Source organism: Sus scrofa, chromosome 13 (assembly GCF_000003025.6).
Source record: "Sus scrofa isolate TJ Tabasco breed Duroc chromosome 13, Sscrofa11.1, whole genome shotgun sequence".
Lineage (NCBI taxonomy): Eukaryota > Metazoa > Chordata > Mammalia > Artiodactyla > Suidae > Sus > Sus scrofa.
In genome coordinates this window covers 136037413-136060538 of record NC_010455.5, presented here as the reverse complement: position 1 = coordinate 136060538, position 23126 = coordinate 136037413, and the positions used below count along the sequence as shown (strand labels likewise).

General features: G+C 46.7%; 1 protein-coding gene across 1 annotated transcript in view; it reads left to right on the top strand.

The window, feature by feature from the left end:
- KALRN (kalirin RhoGEF kinase) overlaps nt 1–23126 on the top strand; it is a 623278-nt gene that overhangs the window by 216534 nt on the left and 383618 nt on the right. Inside the window, 3 exon segments of the mRNA XM_021071254.1 lie at nt 3117–3308; nt 7170–7301; nt 10978–11208. Of these exon segments, the coding sequence (XP_020926913.1) occupies nt 3117–3308; nt 7170–7301; nt 10978–11208 (555 nt within the window).

Here is a 23126-nt window from a genome sequence, read left to right as displayed (position 1 = left end):
TGCTTTCAAGATTTTCTCTTTGTCTTTAATTTTGGTCAGTTTGATTAATATGTGTCTCGGGGTGTTCCTCCTTGGGTGTATTTTATATGGTACTCTTGTGCTTCCTGGATTTGAGTGGGTGCTTCCTTCCCCATGTTAGGGAAGTTTTCAGCTGTTACCTCTTGGAATATTTTTTCTGTCTCCTTCTCTCTCTCCCTTCTCCTTCTGGCATCCCTATAATATGGATGTTGGTGTGTTTAACATTGTCCCAGAGTTCTCTGAGATGCTCTTCATTTGTTTTCAATCTTTTTTCTCTTTTCTGTTCCGCATTCATAATTTCCTCTAATCTGTCCTCCCCCTCACTTATTCGTTCTTCAGCCTCCTGTATTCTGCTGTTAGCTGCTTCTAGTGACTTTTTATTTCAGTTATTGTATTTTGCATGTCTTCTTGTTTAAGGTTTATATTTGTATCTCTTTGCTCAGTGTTTCCTGTAAGTTATCCATCTTTGCCTCCAGTTTATTCCCAATGTCTTGCATCATCTTCAGCATCAACAGTCTAAAGTCTTTTTCTTGGAGGTTGAGAATGTCCTCATGGCTTAGCTGATTTTCTGGGGTTTTTCCTTTCTCCCTCATCTGAGTTATAGTCCTCTGTCTTTTCATTTTTATAGGATTTTGGTGTGGTGACCTTTTTACAGATAAAAGAGTTGTAGCCTCTCTTACTTCTGCTGTCTGCCCCCCTGTGGCTGAAGTCTCTATGGGGGCTTGCTGTAGGCTTCCTGATGGGAGAGGCTGATGCCTGCCCACTGGTAGGTGGAGCTGATTCTAATCCCTCTGGTGGTTGGGGCTTAGTCTCTGGGGTTAGAGGTGTCTGTGTGCTTGAGGGGTCTTTAGGTAGTCTGTTTACTGAGGGTTGGGGCTGTGATCCCACCTGGATTGTTGTTTTCCCTAGGGCTTCTCAGATTTGATGGGTGGGGCCAGATTTTCCCTAAATGGCCACCTCCAGAGAAAGGCAGGGCTGCTGAATATTCCCGAGAGCTTTGCTTTCAATGTCCTTCCCTCACAAGAAGCCACATTCACCCCTGTTTTCCCAGGAGGTCCTCCAAGAACTGCAGTCAGGTTTGACCCAGATTCCTATGGAGACTTTGCTTTGCCCTGGGACCCAGTGCACATGAAAGTCTGTGTGTGGCTTTTAAGAACGGGGTCTCCGTTTCCCCCAGTCCCATGGAGCTCCTGTGCACAAGCCCCACTGGCCTTCAATGCCAGATGCTCCAGGGGCTCTTTCTCCCAGTGCAAGTTCCCCACATGTGAGAGTTTGATGTGGGGCTCAGCACTCTCACTCCTGTAGGTGAGTCTCTGTGAACCAGGTAGTTTCCAGTCTGTGGGGCTTCCCACCCGGCAGGTATGGGGTTGTTTATATCATGTAATCACCCCTCCTACCTCTTGATGTGTCCTTCTCTTTTTCTTCTGGAGTAGGATATCTTTTTTAAGGTTTCCAGTCCATTTGAGTGAAGACTGCTCAGTCTTCAGTTGTGAATTTTGTTGTTTATAGGAGAGAAGTTGAGCTCCAGTCCTTCTATTCTGCCATCTTAATCCCATCTCCTCTTTTCTTCTATTTCTAAGTCAGAGTGGTTTTTCTGTCGGTTCTATAAAGAGAGTTTAATTTTAAGAAGAAACCCTATCCTAACTCAGAAAACAGGGCTGATAATGACTCCTAAATCTTTAAAGGATAGTTATTTCAAATAATAAGAGTTACTAGTATTCTAGTTCTATTAACGAAATGCATTATGTCAGAAAGTTCTCAGATCAGACTTCACACAGAGATTACACCTGGGAGGTCATTAAACATTAGGATGGATTTTTGTTCAAGTAGTTCTCTTAACCTCAGAGTTTCCACAGAGACCTTTTAAAGGAAGGGAGACCTTATCCACTTGGCTCAGGTTTGGGATGGAGTTCTTGAGGTTGGAGACAATGAAGATGAATGGGGAGCAGGAGGGAAGAGGGAAAGGAAAATAAAGAACCTTCATTAAACTTACCCATTATTAATGAACTACCACTGAGCTGATAGAGCCAAGAGAAAATGCTGTTGCTGAAGAATATTTATTATCATATGAGAAGATTCATAACAAAGAACAAAGGTATGCCAGCAACCTGCCACTCTGGTCCTTCTTCAGACAGACATTGTGTGAGTCAGAAAAGCTCCCTGGAGGTGACACAATATTACTCAATTGTTTTGACACCTCAATTAATAGGAGGTAGCGGTTAAAAATAACCATTCTCATTACTGTCTTCGTTTGTGGGGGTTTCCTTTTGTCTTAGTCCTTCCTAGAGAATTTTCTGCTGGCCTAGTAGGGACCATCACACATGATCATGAATTTTTAATTGGAAATCAAAGATAGAAATGAATATAAACAAAACACTGGGTAAGAGCAGTCAGCAGTCCCAGGAGACCCCCCACAGATGCCTTTTTGGGGTCAGGTAGGAAAATGTTCTGAAGTCAAGTAGAGATAAGAAAGGGCTCCACAGACTGTATTTTTAGCATGGATGTTGTGGCTACATGTGCTCTCTCTATTTAAGCCCTGGCTGCTGGCCAGTTCTCCAGCTCTCTCGGTGGGGGAAGCGCAGCAAAGTCTTCACTTGGTGGTAGGAAGATGTGTAGTTATCATGTGCCATGTGTCCTTTGCCCTGCACCCTGTTGTAGTTGACAGTAGTGCCCTGGGTACAGCTTTCTCCTGAGTGAGAGAGGTGCCTTTGGCTCCTCTGGCTGTTGCCCTGGTCTGAGCCATTGCTTCCAGAGAGAAACTCTTCCAAGTATCATGCTATCCCCTTGGCTTGACCTCCTAAGATGACTGCGAGGATTATTACAGTGGTCCATGTAAGGTGACTGCATTCATGGGCATTCATAGTTGGCACAAAAACTATGTTGGTCCCCAGAATGTACCTGCCAGCTACTAAAACTTTGTGTCATAGACAGAGACCTCCTTTGGCCCCCAAGTGGATACACTGGCGTGGCCAATACTAGACTCTCTCAGACTTTTTGTTCTGGGTAACCTCCTTCCCCATGTATTCCCCTGCCTAGAGTGCTGCGTGAGTGCCTTTTGAGCCTGCCCCACTAAGCGCCTGTTCTCCCTTGCTTCCCAGAATGCCTATGTCAACATCAACCGCATCATGTCTGTGGCTTCCCGCCTCTCAGAGGCTGGCCATTATGCCTCGCAGCAAATCAAGCAGATCTCCACGCAGCTAGACCAGGAGTGGAAGAGCTTTGCGGCCGCCCTGGATGAACGCAGCACCATCCTCGCCATGTCTGCGGTGTTCCATCAGAAGGCTGAGCAGGTGAGGCAAGGGAGCTGCTGTAGTAGCCAGCAGTGGGGAGTAGAGGGACAGGGCCAGGGCAGGGTGGGGATACGTACACTGAGGGTGGAGAGCCCCTCCTCTCCTCAGAATACCAAAGACCCTGCTGAGTAGTTGTGACAATAATCCATGTTCTACACTTTCATGGCCCCTGTGGGCCCAGAGACATTGGTAACTCTTGGTGGCTTTGCTTAACAGTTAGACAGGAAGGAACCCAGAGCCTGTTTACATTCTGCTTAGTGGCTTATTGTTGTGTCTGTGCGAGTGTGTGTGTGATGACTGCTTAGTTTGTTTTCCATGAGCATAGACCAAAAGGGTGAAACAAAACTGATCATTGACTGCTGAGAGCAGGAGGAAACTAATTTTACATCAAGCATTTGCTGTGAGTAATGGTAATGTAATAATAATACAATGGACAAAAATAATAATTACTTATTGCCATTTACTTACTGTCATTGGCCAGTGACATGGACTAACCCGTTTTGTAGAGAGAAGCAGAGAAACTCAGGGAGATTAAGTGATCTAAGATCCAGTGGCATGTTGGAGCTGACTCTAACCAGCTTGGGGAGAGCCAATTGTTGAATTTTCAGGAATTCTATGAGCTGATTGTTAAATATAGCCATTACTTTAAACTATGTAAATTTAAATTAAATACAGCATATTAAAGACAAAGGTAAGGAGTATTCAACACTCATCATTTTCAATTATTTTACCACATTTTATTATTTTCCGTATTCTTGGTATTATTTCTGTTTACGTCTGTGGTAGAAACAACATACAGTTATGGCTCCTGATTACTTCTTCCCAATTCCACATTTGATGGTTTTGTGATGGTAACATGAATAGGCCAAGGTAAAAGTTTTGCACCATGAAAATCATCAGATGTTAATAAGCCAGGGTTTGATTTGTTGTTTTATTGATTATCTGGAGTCTTAAGAAAATTAGAGGGAAAATAAATCTTTTAAAATGCAATTTAAGGAGTTCCTGTTGTGGCTCAGCGGTTAACAAACTCGACTAGGAACCATGAGGTTGCGGGTTCAATCCTTGGCCTAACTCAGTGGGATAAGGATCTGGCATTGCCATGAGCTATGGAGTAGGTCTCAGACACAGCTCGGATCCTGCATTGCTATGGCTGTGGTGTAGGCTAGAGCTGTATCTCAGATTTGACCCCTAGCCTGGAAACCTTAATATGCCGTAGATGTGGCCCTAAAAAGCAAAAATAAATAAATAAATAAACAAATAAAATGCAAATTAAGCCTAAAAATGTGCCCTGTGTATAGCTGTTACATTATGAACAGCACACAAACTTAAGGAAATAAACCTCTGATAGTCAAAAGCTATTATTCAATTTATCAAGGAAGTCACTTGCAGTCATTGGTGAATGAGTAACATTCTGACATGTCTCCAGATATTTTTCACTTTTGTGCTACACCTTAACAAAAGTGAAAGTATCAACCAGCTTTTTTGTTGGAACTATATGTTTGTCACTTGCACATGAAAGCATCTGTGAGAAGCAATTTGTTACATGGAATTTATCATAAGAAACATTCTCTATGTTATTATTCTTTGTAAATTATGTGCTATTCACCTTTTATACAAGCAAAGTTTATAACACACGTGTATGTGTGTGTACACATACATATATACCTTTGTATGCTGGTTAGTAAACACCCCTATGAAAATGATACAATCAATAGGCATCTGGGATTTCAATCCAGGTGTGTCTAACTTTAAAGCCTTGGTCTTAACCTCTATTTCTTTATATGTATGACATTTGGGTAGCTCGAAGATAATATGATCAGGCACAAGGTCACACCTTAAATATCTTCCTCAGCTGCCTACCTAACTTGGAAGGCAGCATGGGACAACTGAAAGTCTCGGCTTTGATGCCAGACACAGGTAGGTCCTAAGCATTAATTCCTGGCAAGTCACCTCATCTTCCAGAGCTTGTTTCTTCATCTTTAATGTGGAGGTAGTCATAAATCTCACAGCACTGTTTTAAGAATTAGAGGTGGAGCATGTAAGGTGCCTAGTGTGTTTTTTAAATGGTAGACATCACTACTGCAGGTATTTGTTCAACATACTATCCTGTATCATAGTATTTCCTCCACTTGTGTCTGTTTCCATCTGAGACCTCCCCAAAGATATTAAGTCAAGAACAGCCCTTACACATGGAGAGGGATCCAGCCTCTTTGTTGTTGTTGCTGTTGTTTAAGATGATGTAAGATGTTGGGGGAAGTGGCTGATAGTGACCGATTTGTTCTTGGACCATGAGAATATTCACGTCTCATCTCCTGTCCTCTCTTCAGCCCTATCACTTGCACACTTTGTTGAAGTTTCTCCAGCTTGGCAGTGGAGGTTCGGTACTTCTCTCTCTCTTTCTTTCTCTCCTTGAGATGACCATTCTGTGGGATCTGCTATGGGACTCTGGTTAGACTCTGATAGATGTCTCAAAGGCCTTGAAAAGGAACTCCCCCACAGCAGTCACAGGAGTGTCAAGTTGCTTTCAGGTTCCTTTAAAAAATGATTGTTGCTGAAGCAAAGCAGCTTCTGAGATATAGCAAGTGCGTGCAGTCTGACCCTGGCTGCCACCCAGCATTTTTCCACGTGTAATAAAAACATACAGAGAAAAAACCAACCTGGCTAAGGACTGAAAGCTGACAATAATACCAAGACTAGAACTCACACAGTTGCAGAAACCTAGTACCTGAGCTGAGAGCAACTGAAGGAGTCAACTTCTATTTGATGTTTCCTGACTTGGATTAGTTTGGATCAGAAGTGGTTTTATTTGTATCCTTTTTTGAATGCAGTTTCTCAGGTATTTCCATTCCTTCAGGGAAACTCATAAACCATGCTTCCTTTTAGCTGGAAAACACATGCAGATACACATACATACACACCGAACAGCAGGTTCAAGGCTATTTTTTCAATGTGTTTATTTGGGCAGCTCTTTATTATCCTCATATGGGCTGTCCTAGGCAATGAGATAAAAAGGTATTTAGGCAATTAATTTAAGTGGAGCTGTGCAGCCAGGCAAGAAGAATCACAGACAGAACCATTCCAGACTGTTGGGTGAAGAATTATTTGCATTTTAGAGGTGTATTTTCCACCCAATAAATCTGAGTGATTTCAGTTAGCTAACCCTTTGTGCATGGAGACCCAGAGTCTTCCACAGTTGTTAGTTTTAACTTTTAAATAATTTGATGTCTGTCAAGAGCTATGTCTATATATCACATCTCAGAAGCCACGGTAGGCACAGTACAGTCCTTCCCCCTCAGCCGCCCTCCCCTCCCCCACCCCCAGGGGATTCTGACCCAACAGCAGGGATCTTGTTGAGTGTTAATCTCCATCCCCTGTGGGAATGGTCTCTGCAAGTTCCCTAGAGTGCCGATTGGGCCTGTGTGAAATGTTCTTTGCTATTCTTCACAGCTCTGTGTCCACACTCTAAATCACATGTTTGGAAACATCCCATTTTATTATATGTTGCCTCTTGCATGTGCCTGTGAGTATGCACAGGACAGGAAGCCGCTGGCACACTTGCATTTTATAATCAGCATGTGGATATAACCTACTGAAAAGGTAGACAGTTCCCATCCCTAGAAATTTCATAAATAGTCATCTATCTTTGTGGGAAACCACACTTCCTAAATGGGTATGAGTCTGACTACTTATCTGGGGTTGGTGTTTGTAGAATTAAAGAAAAAACTCCACCCTCTGCAGTGGACTCTGAAGGCTTCCAGAGGTCCTGATGCTTATTCCCAAGGTGTCTGACCATCTCTACATAATCTGCCCCTTACCCACCCCCAGTGCCCCCACACTGACCCAGCTGGCATCTCCTTCCAGTTCCTGTCAGGAGTGGACGCCTGGTGCAAGATGTGCAGTGAAGGTGGCCTGCCATCCGAGATGCAGGACCTGGAGCTGGCGATCCACCACCACCAGTCCTTGTATGAGCAGGTGACCCAGGCCTACACAGAGGTGAGAACCAAGGAGGACACCCAGGTGTCCTGGCTCTGTGTGTGTGTGGGGGGGAGGTGTGTTGGGGGGTGGCACAGCCTGTGTGCTATGTAATTGCCTGAGTTGGACTAAGAAGAAGAGAGGCTGTTTTTCTTCCTTTGGCACATCTTTAAGATCCTTGATCTATGAATGGTGGTGTCTCCAGCCAGCAAACAGGAAAATGCAGCCATCAGCAGGCACCACCTTGGTGTCCGTGTACACACACACACATACACACACCCCTCACCCTGTGTGAAGATCAGACTCTCTCCTCTGAGGAAGAACTATAAGACAGCAAGGCAGTGCTTCTCTGGAGTAGCTTCCTGACTGGTAAGCGGGCATGTACGCACTAGCCCTGCCACCCCTTTCATGAAGTAGCTTATCAAAAAATACTAGTTTTACCACCAGAGGGTCCATAGGACATCTCACCATGGGATGGAGGTGAGTACGTGTGGGAGTGAGAAGCTGCTGTGGAAGCAGAGGACAGACTAAAGCCTCTTCTGCTGAAAAGTCAAAGGCTGGGAGCTTGGTACACATTAGGAGGGGAAAACACGTCCTTTCAAAAGGAGAAGGAAAAAGGAAAAGTAAAAAGAAAGGGACCTACAGGTGCACCTGTGTGTTTATATACAGTAAGTTCGCTAACTCTGAGGGAAGGGCTGAGGGATGTGAAGAGATGGGCCAATTACGGAAGCTGGGTGAGGAGGGCAAAGGGTACTCACTGCTTGCCGGTGGGTTTTCTTGGGGGCAAGGTCAACTGGAGCACTGTTTCTCAGAGTGGGTTCCTGGACCACCTGTCTCAGGTGAGCCTGAGGCACGTGTTAAAGATGCAGATTCCGGAGTTCCCATCATGGCGCAGCGGAAACGAATCTGACTAAGAACCATGAGGTTGCAGGTTTGATCCCTGGCCTTGCTCAGTGGGTTAAGAATCTGGCGTTGCTGTGAGCTGTGGTGTAGGTCGCAGACATGGCTTGGATCTGGTGTTGGTGTGGCTTTGGTATAGGCCAGTAGCAACAGCTCCGATTCGACCCCTAGCCTGGGAACCTCCATGTGCCATGGGTGCAGCCCTAAAAAAAAGACAAAAGACAAAAAAAAATTGCGGATTCCTGGTTCCAATCCAGGCTGAATCAGAATGTGAAGAAGTGGGACCCAGAACCTCCATTCTAATAAATATTACCCTAAGTGAGTTTGGTGCATGTCAAAGTCGAAGAACGAATGGCCACTGGGTAAGAATAAGCGTTTTTACCACAGTCAAAACCAAAGCTTGAATCCTGGCTCCCTTCTTACCTTTGTGACCTCGGGCAAGTTACTTAAACACCTGAAGCCTCCGTTTCTTCCTCTGTAAAACGAAGGGGATCTCAGCCGCCTGTAGTTTTGAGGGTTGTAAAGATAATCCATGTAATGCACTTGGCCCAGCGCCTGACGGTAATAAGTGCTGAAAAATGGGAACAGGTTTCATCATTAGAGGAGGCAGAGAGGGAGGCTTGTGAGCCAAGCCTGATCTCATCAGCTCTGCTCCAAGCCTTTCGTTGTAACAGAACTGGCCTCTGCCCATGGGTCAAGGGTCTCTAAATTTCTTCCTTATGTAACACAAAATCAGAGCAACACAAATGAGGTGAATATTTTACGTACACAGTTCACACACGTGTAGTGTGAGTGTCATTATATGAAGAGATGCAACATTTCTCCCAGTTAATTCTCAGGCCTTAGCACTTTGGGACATAGGCGCTTCCTCCAAGCCCACTGCAGAGGTCAGGGGGTTGCCCCCACCTCCTGCACATGTGGACTGAGGTAGAAGACTGGAACTTGAATGCCCTTGTATTTCAGGACTTGGTCCTCCATCTGGAACCACCCTGCCCTGGCTGTAGCCCAATGCCCTGGCAGTATTGCTCAGAATTCCCTGAAGAGAGCTCTCTTGGGTATAGCCGTAGGATGCATGTCTTACTCACATTACCGTGTTGTTTAGGAGATGCTTCCTCTCTTCCTCTCCTGGCCATTCGTCATGGAAAGCAGGCATGGTGGCATGGGGTGGATAGAGGTGGGCACTGAAACTGACCCTATTCATCCAGCCAGGCTCCCCCTCCTGGCTCAGCTGCTTCCTTGCCAGTGCTCCTCTTGGGTCAAGCCCCAGCCCCACACGCACCTCTGTGGCTCTATCACCTGGGGAGTAACAGCTGCCTCTGTGCTCCTGGACCCACAGCCAAGCTATTATCAGGATGTGAGGGTGGGGGAGGGGAGACTGCGAGCCCAGCAAACAGCTCCCCCTTAGTCAACACCTTTCCCACATTGCGGGAAGGAAAAGAAGACCATTTCAACTCCAAACCAACCCTGACTTCATTGTTAACCAAATTAATTTGGGGTCTTAAAATTCCTATCAATTCCCTAGTCACCCCTATTTTAAATTAGAAAGACACATGCTTGCTGGATACTCTGCCAAGCACTGGAGAGCCACAGGTGTCAATCAGGTGACGCCACTTTCCAGAAATGTTGCCAGGATTCCAGTGACAAGTGACAGGGTGTCACCCCCACTGGTTTCAGCTCTGAGGGTAGATGTTGGGGAGCCCAGGGGCTTGGAGGTTGTGTCTGCAACCTAACGGTCCCTCCCTTACTCTGCGTGTTCTAGAAAGATGGAGATATTACCTTTTTTCAGGAGGGAAAAAAAAACTTGTATAGAACAAGAGTCAAAGAAGTATAACTATAAAAGAATGGAAAATGATAAGGAAAACGACAGGATAGAGAAATGATGATGAGGAGGAGGGGGAGGATAAAGGTAGAAATGCCAGGAGTTCCCGTTGTGGCACAGCAGAGATGAATCTGACGAGGAACCATGAGGTTGCGGGTTTGATCCCTGGCCTTGCTCAGTGGGTTAAGGATCTGGCATTGCCGTGAGCTGTGGTGTGGGTCGCAGACACAGCTCAGATCCTGCATTGCTGTGTCCGTAGTATAGGCCGGCAGCTGTACCTCGGATTAGACCCCTAGCCTGGGAACCTCCATATGCCTCAAGTGCGGCCCTAAATAGCCCCCCAAAAAAGTAGAAATGGCCAGTACAGTGTTCCAAGTCCTATGCTAAATGCCCTGCATGTGTTAACTTATATAGTCCTCACCACGACCCTATGAGGTATGTACTATTACTATCCCTATTGCACAGACAAGGAAACTGAGGCCCAAAGAGGTAATATAAGTTGCCTTTGGCCACACGCCTAGAAGTTTGGAGCGCTGTAGAGGAAGGTGAAGAAAGAAGAGGGAGAGAGGTTTATGGTGTAGCTTATGTTCGGCTTTATCTCTGAAATAATGTTCTGCTTCTGCTGCCTGACCTAGTCAGTGAGTCAGTCAAAATATTTATCAAGTACCCAGTGTCAGGTACTATTCTAGGCTTTAGGAGGTGGGGGATAAACAAGGCAGAACCCCTGCCCTGATGAGGCTGAAACTTAAAGGGGAGAGAGATACCGATTCAGGGTCTGGCAGACCTGGCTACTGCCCCAGCACCTCCTCTCCTACAGGATTCCAGAAGGTTCTGCCCTCCCCAGGCAGCAAGGCAGGCACCACAGCAGCTCGGGCCAGCACCCTCCTTGGGTGTCATGGATCTGGGTAGGACTGAGGTTCTCTCTGTGTCTCACCTGCCCCTCTGCTCCCTTGATTTGACCCTCTTTACCTCTTGCAGGTCAGCCAGGATGGCAAAGCCCTGCTGGATGTGCTGCAGCGTCCCCTGAGTCCTGGGAACTCCGAGTCCCTCACGGCCACAGCCAACTACTCCAAGGCAGTGCACCAGGTGCTGGACGTGGTGCACGAGGTGCTGCACCACCAGCGGCGGCTTGAGAGCATCTGGCAGCACCGCAAGGTGCGGCTCCACCAGCGGCTGCAGCTCTGCGTCTTCCAGCAGGATGTCCAGCAGGTAACGGGCTGCTTCCCTGTGCCTGGCATCCATGGGTGTCCCTGACCTAGGTGATCTGGCCTGATGTGTAGGGGGAAAAGGGCACTTTAGCCCCCAGCAGCTCCCTCCCCCTCGGTACCATCTGACTTGTTAACTGATGCTTCTTACCTAAGTAGCTTCACAGACAAGGCCTCCTCCCCCTCTGGCATTGGAAGGGGGCTCAGTCTGAGAAACAGCTCTCCCTGCACTCAGGTGACATCATTCACTCTGGAGAAGCTTGACCCTCCCTCAGGCTTCAGCTTTCTGGACAGCTCTGGGCCTGGGGGTTATCTGAGCACTGTCAGGGCTGGACCCTATATAAAGTGAGCTCACCTTTAATCAGGGATGCAGGGGGCCTGCTATAGTTGGGGTGTGGTGGGGTATAGGGCCTTTAAGGGTTCTTTGGCAAGACTGCACTTGGGAAACCAGAGTTAAAACATGGGCTGCTGATAATTGTGTGTTCTATAATTAGAGGCTACTTCAGGCTTAGTCTGTTTTGTTTGTTTTTGTTTTGTGTTACTGTAAAGTCAGAACTTTTCCCTTCACCACAAATAATAGAGAAATGGTTATGTTTCTAACTATAAAAGGACAGCCTTGCCACACATGTCCTTTTGGATGAAATGACCCATTCTTTTCTCCTCATACGTTCTCCATCTGTTTCTTTAGGGAGCCCTGGGAGCTTTTTTCCAAGACTGATCTGCTGGGGGTGGGGGAGCTGGTTGGGAGTCAGAGATGGAGATGAAAGTTAAGGTTTATCATCACCTCCCTGCTGGTTCACTGCGAGATGCAGGGGTGGGGGCCCTTGTGTCATTAGATTTTTCTGCGGCCACCACGTAACTTCAAGATCATTCATATAAAATAGCATTTCATCTTCTTTCATGCCTCCTGCAGTGTGGACCAGGTGTCAACCAAAAGTGTGTTGAAAATTGAGAACAAACTGGACATGTCTTTGGAGTGCTGGATCCCCTAACAGCACTTGCTGGGGGGGCCCTTATACTGGGTACCCTGAGGTGCAGGCAGGTTGGAGGAAGATCCGGGCCCTAATCACAGCTCTGCCACTCTCTGGGTGTGTGGTCACTGCTGTGCAGTAGGTCCCAGGAGTAGATGGCCTTCGGGAGGGTCCCCCCTTCTTAGGCTGCCCTAACTGCATTGCAACCCCCACCCCCCGGCTGAAGCAGTGATTTGTCCTCAGAGGTGACACATCAGCCTCAGAAGAAAGGGGCGCAGAATATATGCTGGCCCAGCCCTGAAACCCTGTGGGACTTGCTGGGGATGGAGAGGCAGATGAATCAGGTGCCTGCTCCTGCCATCTAGAACCGGATCAATAAATCACCCCTGAGCACAGGAGAGCATGGAATTGGCCTGTGATTGAGACAAAGTGAAGTGCCAGCCTCCAGGGGCACACAGAGGGGGCACTACGACTTCAGTGAACTTCCGGTGGCTTTTAGAGAGTATCTGAGCCTTGGATCACACAGCTTCTTGGTGTGCTCTTGGCCCCCCTGCTGTTTTCATGGCTGTTGTCCCTGGGTGGGCTCTGGAGAGGGGCGGGGAGGGGAGGGGCCGGGGCATTGCGAGGAGGGCAGGCAAAAGGCCTCCCCTTCAGGAGAGCAGCATGCAGACTCAGACTATCTGGGAACTGTTGTTATCAGACTTTTCCGTGGCCACCCTGACATCTACACTAAAGTTGGGAAAAAGTAATAAAACTACACTGGTGGCTAATCTAATCATGCTCTTAAAAAGGGGAGCATTTCTGGAATTGAGGCCTGTGGATTCATCTCTACCAAATGAATCATATTTCTAGCACTCAACAAGGGTAAGTAGAAGATTATGAGGTGGGTGGAACAAGGTTTGGATTTTCCATGAGGATTGAATTCCCCAGGATGGTTAATTCCATTGTTCTTTTTGGGACATGTGAAAGCGACTTCTGGGGACAGGACTTCACATTCACTTTCACTCACCATATATCTGACAGCGGGACAGATGCACAAAAAAAAAAAAAAAAAAAAAAGTCAAAAATGAGGGCTATCAAACCTGTGATGGGTCTTACATGCTTCCTGAAACCAAGACAACCATTGGTGCCTGACCCATGTCCAAGCTGGGGCTTCATGGGGCTCTGGATGTAACACTCTCGGTGATTCCAGTGATGGACTCCCAGGCTTCAGGCTTTTGACTTGCAGCTGTGCAAGAGCCTGTCCTAGTCTTCAGAATCAGATTACAAAAGCAGTTTCCCTGCTCTGTGCTCCCATGATTTTATTTCATAATACATACATACATAACGTAAGACAAGGGTGAACGTGCTGTAGAAAATTACATATACTTATTCTTTTTTTTTTTTTTCCTTTTTTACAGCTGCATCTGCAGCATGTGGAAGTTCCCAGGCTAGAGGTCAAATCAGAGCTGCAGCTGCAGGCCTATGCCACAGCCACAGCAACACCAGATCCAAGCTGCGTCTGTGACCTGCCCTGAAGCTTGTGACAACACCGGATCTTTAAACCCACTGAGCAAGGCCAGGGATCAAGCCCACATCCTTATAGATTCTAGCCAGGTTCCTAACCTGCTGAGCCACAACAGGAATTCCTCTCATTCTTTATTTTGCGTGTTTCATCTCTTTTATTCTAGTGTTTCCTTGAGAATAGAAGTCATGGCTGCTGCTTCTCTGTGAAGAAGCTGGGGTTCTCTTTATCGTTGCTCACTTGGCTAGAATTATCATCAGGGGACCCCAAGTTCTGCTTCTGTGACTTGAATACCATCTAACCCTCTCCCCAAGCCATCCCTTAGGTGCCATTGAGTAGGTGGAGGCTGCCTGCAGGGATTGTGATATGAAGTCCGCAGGGTCTCAGGTATCTACTGAAAGCCCAAGCAGAGAACTCAAGGACATGACCTCAGTGCCACGAAGTAGCTTGGTGCTCATCAGTTTTTCCACAAACCAAGGCCTCTGCAGTGGGGCCAGCACTGCACTAGGCTCTGGCAAGGTGCCTGTTTATGTAGAATGGCCATAAGATGTACACATTTGAAAATATAAAGGTCAGTGCTACCCAAGCACACAGGCAGTGTGCAGGCAATTGAGTCCTGTTGCAGCAGTCACAGGCAGAAGCTGAGAAGTCGGAGTTGGTATCGTGAAGGAAGGGAGAATTGGTTGAACCATTTGGTCTGGATCCAAGAACCCTTAGGGTCTAGAGCCATTTACTCTGCAGCCTGAGTGGGAAGCTTGTGAGTGAGCATTGGTGCCTGGGGCAATGCAGTATCACAGACAAACACATGGGCTTAGGAGTCAGATAGCCCAAATTTAAACCCTGCTCCAATGATTCTCAGCTGTGTAACCTTGGGCAAGTGGCCTCACTCCTGGTACTTCAGTTTTCTCACCCCTAAAATAGGATCCATCCCATACCCATCTCACCAGGTTGAATGAGGTACAAGCACAGTGCCTGCCCAGCAGGTAGTTGATCCTCTGGCAGTGTTGTCTGGGATTAGTCACATCCTCTCTTGAGTTGTACTCAGGTATCCCCTGGTACTTTTGCTGTTGTTGGGAACCCCCAGCATGCTTCTCCTATTTCTACAATAGCTACTCTTTCGTGGGTCTGAGTTCCACTTCAGGCAGTGATAAAATCTTAGAACTGCTGAGAACCTGGATGAACATCTAGTCTAACCTGCTGTGGGGTCAAGGAAATTGAGGCCCAGAGGTAGAAAGCAACTTGGCGATAACCATACAACTAGTTAATGGTAGTGCCAGGACAAGAAGCTAAGTCTTTTGGCTCCCAGTCCAGGTGTCCTACTGAAAAGCCACATGAGAGAGGAGCCAGGAAGACAGAGAAAGAGAAGAGACAGGAAGCATATGCACATTCTTACATAGTGGGAGAAAGACAGACAGACACATACATACCCAGAAACAGGGAGGGAGCAGGAGAGACAGAGGCAGACAGTGGGGATGGGAAAGAAAGGAGAGAGATTTAAAGACAGAGAACAATGCAGCTCAGATCTAGCATTGCTAAGACGGTGGCATAGGCCTGCAGCTGCAGCTCCAATTCAACCCCTCACCTGGGAACTTCCATATGCTGTAGGCGAAGCCCTAAAAAAGAAAAAAAAAAAAAGAGCAGAGAAACAGATCTACACAAGTTAGGAGGAGAAAGAGGAAAAGGAAAGTGGTGGGGGGTGGGGGGCGGAGGGAGGCAGAAGAGAAAGAGACAGGGACTTGTGCTTATGGAGGGTTGGGGGAGAGCAAGCCAGCCTCTCCTCACCTGACTCCTTGTCTAATTGTCATTTCTGGGAGTGGTCTTTGGCCAAGTAGGAATACCATGTCCAAAGCAGAATAAAGCAGAGAGGTTGAAACCAAAGATCGACCCCAGTGAAAAAGAGATTCCATTCAAACATCTGCTTCCAGAATTGTCCTGATACATCGTCTCTGTCGTAGCCCTGCTTGGACCGCAATAGGTGCCCTCTTAACATTCTCTTCCCGCTGGACTTGGGGGCCTCGGAAGTAAGTCTCTAAGGATCAAACTGGAACTTGGGTTCATTAAGCTGCAGGAAGGCATAGATAGGGTGCACCTGCCATAGTATTGCTCATGGAATAATTTTCAGTACTATTGTGTTTCTAGTTTAGAATGGAACTGTACTAAGCAACAGCCAAAAGAGTGCACTATTATAACAACAGCACACTCTTCTTTCCCCAGGCCTATGGCTTCCCACAGGAGTAAAGGACTCCCTCCAAGCCTAGCTAGAGCTGACTTTGTTGACAAGAACAGGGAGTAGCTAGAGTCTTGACCTTTCTGGTAGCTGCAAAGTCCATTCCACTTTTTTTTCACAGCCAGAGGAGCTGTTGGGAGCAATCTCCCTTTCTTCTCCCTCTGTGTTGTGCAAGAGTAAATCAATAGTGTTTTGGAACACTTATGTGCAGGGACTCATAGGATTGGAGGGCTCTGGTCTGAGATAAGACATATACAGCTGAGAGTGGATGAATAGCACTTGGCTGTCTGGGTTTGGAACCAAAGAAGCAAGACAACAGTAAGCTGGTGGAGTCAGAGCAGGGAAAGTTCCCCATGGTTGGAATGAGATTAGTACTGGCCCTTGGATCTCAGGCGAGGAGACGGAGATGGTCTTCCTGGGGAAGGCTGGGAAGCAGATGGATAAGCTATAGCCAGGGGACAGGGAAGAGGAAATCTAACTGGGTGCCCTCCTGACAGTGATAGTGAGGCATCAGGGTGGAAGGGTTAGGAGTGGTCTTGGTGGGGGAGGTGGGACGTGACCCATTTGAGGCTCCAGTGCCCTTCCTTAAAAGCAGTATGTTTGGGGAGTTCCCGTCGTGGCGCAGTGGTTAACACATCTGACTAGGAACCATGAGGTTGCAGGTTCGGTCCCTGGCCTTGCTCAGTGGGTTAACGATCCAGCGTTGCCATGAGCTGTGGTGTAGGTTGCAGACACGGCTCGGATCCCGCGTTGCTGTGGCTCTGGCGTAGGCTGGTGGCTACGGCTCCAATTGGACCCCTAGCCTGGAAATCTCCATATGCCGTGGGAGTGGCCCAAGAAATAGCAAAAAGGACAAAAAAAAAAAAAAAAAAAAAAAAAAAAAGCAGTATGTTTGGCTTTTAAGTGGTCCAGAGGTGAGCTAGGGAGGGGCAGGGAGGGCAGGATTTTCTGGCTCAGTGGCTTACCATTCTGAATGAATGTATTAATATTAAAATCCATAGTTCTTATACTACAAATGAATCTCACCTGTTTCTATCAGGTTTTTCTGGAGCCTCATGTAGAAAATTATAGCTTTTACTATGTCAGTTCTTATCCCCCAAAGAATGTGTAAAAAGGATTTGAGAGTAATTTTGTAACACTGCAGATATTCAGTCTTTCACTAGCTGTAGTGACTATAGCCCCTTAATCATGCTAAACCAGTTTGGGCCTTGTATAATCCAATTGACAGCTTTGCGTAATAAAAGGTGAGCACTTTGGGCTACAAACAGCATGCTTAGAGGCATGGATCTAGAAATGAACTCTTCTTATGAGAAGGAATGATGAAAGTGTCTTAGAAGGAAAATGCTTGCTTATGGCAGAGTTCAGATAGATGGGGACATACACAAGTGGGAGCCATCTCCAAAACTGGAAATACCAACTAGTTGGGAAGGGGACTCAAATATCAGAGGGATAATTGGATTCCAACTCTGAGATTTGGTGACTGGGATTAAATATGTCTATAAAAAGTTTATTCATAACTCAGAATTCATCATCTTCATGACTAATTGAGCATCTAATCCCTTCTTGTATCTTTTCTTATTTAGTCTTCCAATACTATGATGGTTTGGTCCCCATCTTACCAATGAGGAAACCGAGGCTTAGAAAAGTTAAATAGGATTCCTACTCTGGGGCAGTGGGTTAAGTATCTGACTACAGCAGCTTGGGTTGCTGCAGAGGTGAGGGTTTGATCCCTGGCCCAGCACAGAAGGTTAAAGGATCCAGCGTAGCTCACAGCTATGGCTCATGTTCAATTCCTGGCCCAGGAACTTCCATATGCCATGGGTGCAGCTATTAAAAACAGAAAGAAAAAAGGTTAAGTAAACTTGCACGAGGTCACATAGCTAGTGGCAGAGAAGGATTCAAACCCAAGTCCACCTAAGCTCTAGGTCCATGCTTTTTGCCTCCCAGCTATGCCCTGGACACTGTGCTAGAGGTTATGGGGTGCAGAGAGACAGAACCCCTGCCCTTGAGGGGTTCATAAGTTAGTGCTAGGTTGTCATTGAGACTTGCCCAGTGTCGTATAACCACTGACAGCTAAAGTTCATCCCCAAATTGCCTGTCCAGGAAGACCCACACAGGCACCCAAACATACATCCAAACACTTTTCTCCACCTGTCCCATCATTTTTAAATTGCCCTCTATGGTTATTTATTGCTAATACAAATGTCCCTAAAACAGGCACTACTCATTCTCCCTTGTTTGTCATAACCATAATTCTGTTAATTCATCATTGCTAGTGCTTTTCTTCATAGCATATATCTTGAATAATGTGTCTTAAATAATATCCACTTGCCCACGGTAGTATTTGGCAGTATTGAAGTTCACAATTAAGGGGGGTATTTTTTTTTTTTTTTTGGAGGGGGCCGCAGCTGCAGCACATGGAAGTTCCCAGGCTAGGGGTCAAATCAGAGCTGCAGTTGCTGGCCTACGTTGCAGCCACAGCAACATGGGATCTGAGCTGCATCTGCAACCTACACCACAGCTCCCGGCAATGCCAGATCTTAACCCACTGAGCAAGGCCAGGGATCAAACCCACTTCCCCATGGATGCAATCAGATTCATTTCCGCTGCACCACAATGGGAACTTCACCACAATTAAGTTTTAACAGTGATAATCCAATCATTACAATACATTCAAATAGTTAACAGGTGATTCCTTGGGCAGAATGAGTGTCCAAAAAGTGAGCAGGGTTGAAGCTTAGCTGAACTGTGGGAGGTCAGGAGGGGAGAAAGGCAGGGCTCTGTTGGTCAGGGTTGCCTCTGATGGGAGTGAACATAGGGAAGCTTTCTCATCTGCCTCTCTGATGTCACTGATCTTACAGGGGGCACTCTATCCCTCTCCCATGGTCATGGGCTGGTACTTAAGTATCTGTTCCAGTTTCCCCCATGTGCTCCCCAGCTAGAATTGACAGCTGGGGTGTGGGCTTTAGAGATCTGCTCCTGATGTGCTCAGACCTTCTTGTCTGGGAATTTCCTGGCCCCTTAGTGCCCCTTCACATTCTGGACCTCACCCCCCTTCCTCTCTGCCCCACTTTGTGCCTTCTCCATCCTTCCCCATCACAGCCTTCTCCCTTGGTGCTTACTTTGATTTTCTGACTGCAAACTCTGTTCTGAATGAACAGTGGTCCTTTGGATGAGCACCTTCCAAGGAAGGAAGGGCCTGGGTGCCTCCATCTGGTTAGTCCTGGGAGGCAGTGAGAGAAAGTCCCTCCCCAAGATTTGCTGAGCTTCAAGGCTTTCTTGACCCACAGTAATTTTAAACACCTTTAATGTCCTCAGTTTCTTTTAAAATTACTATTTAACAATTATAGAAACGAGATAGTTATCATCTTGAAGGTGAAAGAGGGGTCACTCCTTTCTGATAACCCCTATGCTCAGCATGTCCTTGATATCAACATGCTATTTCTAGAGTCTTGAATACCAACTGTAGGATAAAAGACTCACACTTTATAACTCACACTTTAAATCTTTTGAAAGATTTTGAGCAGAGGAAGGAAGTGATCAGAGTGAAAGTCTGAAGTAATTTGGTGCTAGATTGGAGTGAGAGGATCCTGGGGCCATGGTCATGGTGTGGCCACAGAGCGTGAACTAGGGTGATGGAGCCAAGGGTAGATTTGAGAGCATTTATTTATTTATTTATTTATTTATTTATTTATTTATTGCCTTTTTTTTTATTTTTTTTATTTTCCCACTGTACAGCAAGGGGGTCAGGTTATCCTTAGATGTATACATTGCAGTTACAGTTTTTTCCCCCACCCTTTCTTCTGTTGCGACATGAGTATCTAGACATAGTTCTCAATGCTATTCAGCAGGATCTCCTTGTAAATCTATTCTAGGTTGTGTCTGATAAGCCCAAGCTCCCGATCCCTCGAGAGCATTTATTTTAAAAAGTCAGTGGAAATTGCTGTCCATTTTGATATAGAAAACGAGGGAAGTGTCAAGTGTGCGTATGGAACTCTTATTTTTTAAAATGTGGTCCTACGACCCGCTAAAGAACCCAGCTCGGGTCAACCAGTCCAATGCACAGCAAAGCCCATTTACTGACACTGGTTTGTGGTGAAGGAAAGAGAAGCATTTATTGCAGGGCAACAAGTAAGGAGTCTAGGCAACTAGTGCTCAAAAGACTCAAACTCCCTTTTGGCTTTCAGGAGAGGGTTTTTAAAGGCAGCGTCAGCGGGGAGGTTCACAGAGGGCCTGATCAGCTCAGGGACATTCTTCTGACTGGTTGGTGGTGAGGCAACAGGGTCAAGTTTTGGGAATCTCAGTCATCACCCTTCTGGTTCCAACCAGTCTGAAGTCTACGTGCTTGTGGTCAGCATGTCGTCATCCTCCTCCATCTGATGGAGGTCTTGGCTGCTGCAGAACAGCTCAAAGGTTGTGTCAGGTTGTAATCTGCATCCTCAGGAAGAACTAGAAATCTTGTGGCTCTGTTGTTCTGATCATTAACTGCATGTGCCTCCTCTTTGGAACCTGGGCCAGACCAGACAAGAACGGAGGACATGGGAAAGACCCCACAGGGTCCTGCTCAGTTCCAGTCCCCCCCTTTTCTTCGCTACCTCTCAATCCTAAAGGGAACAGGGGCAGAACAAGAGAGAGAATACAGTTTTTGATAGAAAGGTTAATCAAATTTTGCAGGGGAACTCTGTGTTATGGGGACTCGGTTTCAGACCCCTGGCATTAAAATCTTGTAGGTATAGTAGGGGCTTGTCAAAAACAGATTATCTGACCCTAAGCCACACTTTTTTGATTCAGAATCTGTGGGTTAGGTGGTGCCTGTATTTTAAAAAAAAACCCAGGTGATTCTGAAGCTGGAGAACCAGCTGAAAAGTTGGTTCTAAAGTTGGAGAACCTCTGACTTGGAAGATTCAGTCCTTAGTGATGAAAAGTGTGGGGACACCACAATTGGGAATCAAAGGCATCAGGGTGAGGCGATGCTCTCAGGGAGGTGCCAGGGACACAGTTCCAGTCACCCTAGCCTGCCGGAAAGGGACGGGTGTAGGCTGGCTGGGAAAGGAGGGGCCCTGGGGAGGGAGGTGGGTGGTCTTTTAGCCAGCTTCCATGCAGTATCACACCTGTCAGGAGAAAGGACCATTGCTCTCAGGGGGGACGGGAGTCTGTACACCTGCTAATGAGTCTCAGATGAGCCCTCTCAGAAACATGATGGCTTTCCCGCCATAGTAAGATGATTATTTTGATCCTGCTTGTTCCAAAGAGGGGACAGAAAATGAATTGCTGGCAGTTGGGCATTTCAAGTGGTGCTCGCATGTTCTCCAGGTGTGGTTGATGGGCAGCAGGGTGGTTCTGGCAGAGCGTGGGCTGTTTGCCTTCAGAATGAATACTCAGTGTGCTGTGCAGAGAGACAGAAATAATGGTTTGATGGACTATCCTGGGTGTACTTGAGCCTTCAACAGAATAAGACATGTTGTTGACACCTGGTGGTCTCCTTCCAGACCCTCCTTCCCTGATCTCGGAATAAAGGGGCCACAGAATAACACAGAGTAAGGGGCTCAGCCAGGAGGTACGAGCTTAGGGGAGCAGTTCTTCAGTTCACTTAATACAGCAAAATGACATGCCTGTTTTACTGTAGATCAAATTATGACATAAACTTAATAACATATTTCAAATATGATGATTGATCAGAGAGAGCCAGAAGAGGGAATCAGAAAGTTGGGAGTCTGGTTTCACAGCTGTTTGCTCAACAGCTCCATTTCCTTTGATAGTTTTTGTCCTTTATCACACAGGAAGTTTTCAAATCAGATCAGTTGAGTTCAGTCAGTCATTTATTCAGCAGATGCTCTTTGAGAACATAGCACAGAACCAAACAAAGCCCTTGCCTTTGTGGCACTTATATTCAGGAGGTAGAGAGAAAACACCAGCACAAACAAGCAAATATGCAAGGGTGCTGGAGTGATGGCCAGTGATGTATGAGTAGATTGCTGAAAGAAGCGTGTTTGAAGAAAAGGTTCCAAGCACGTGACATAGGACCACGTCCTTGGGACCAGAACTTGTAGGGTGCCTTCATGAAAACAGGAGAATGGCCAGTGCACCTGATCAATAGAGAGGAGGGAAAGGGGGTAAGAAATTTGAAGAAACGGGTTGGGTCCAGATGCATTTGGGCAATATAAGTTCTGGAGAGGATTTGGATTTTTCTAAATGTGATGGGAAACAATTAGAAAGTTTCAGTAAGAGGAGGGTGGTGGCTTGATTTATGCTTAGAGAAATGTTAGGTTTAAAGATCTGGCTACTGTATGGCTGGGGTGTCAAGAGGAAAAGGAGGAAGACCCCGGGAGGGCTGGTGGGGTGGGTGAGGAAAGATGGTGCCAGACCGGGGGTGTTATGGCAGAAAGCAGTGTACAGGAAAGAGTAAATGAGACAGGCTAAGCAACTGGGTGAATTGTGGTGCTTTTTACTGATAGGAGGGAAATGAGGAGAGGAGTGGAGTGGGGCAGAAGGCACTGAAGAGTTCTGTTTTAGACATGTTAAGTCTGAGGTGCTCATTATAAACCAAAATGACGAGGAAGAGTGGGCAGTTGGGTACATGAGTCTCAATCTCAGGAGAGAAATTAGGGCTGAAACTGTGACTATGGAAATTACCAGCACAGAGATGATATTTAAAGCCATGAAACAGGGTGAGATCATCTAGAGAGTAAGAGAAGAGAGAGAAGAGGTCCAGTACCGAGCCCCAGGCACCCCAAAATTTAGAGGCTGGGAAGATTAGGAGGATTTAGAAAAGGAAATGACAGCGGCAATCAGTGAGCTGGGGGCATTCCCCGTAATGGTGGTGTCTCAGGAGCTAATGAAGAGATGTGTCCAGGCAGGGGAGGCTCTTCCTCTTAAGCAGGGCTGAGCAGGGCAGGTATCTCTGCAGGGTGGGAGGGCCACAGTGGCCAAGGGAGGTCAGAGCCCGACCTCGGGGCTGGGAGTTCTCAAGGAAGGATGGTCCAGAGTGGCGCGAGGAGAGGGTCCTTATGTAAGAGCCACCTGGTGCAGGTGTCAGAGCTCAAGCAAGGTGAACAGAGCATCTGTAGAAGAGGGTGGCCCAGCATAGGTGCAGACACAGAGCATGTCAAGGAGGCCATCCATGAGGGAATCCTCAGCCAACCCTTTGAGGCATTCAAAGATTTACCAGTCTGAGGAGTGATAACTGGGCCTTTATACACTGGACTAGAGAGTAAGAGAAG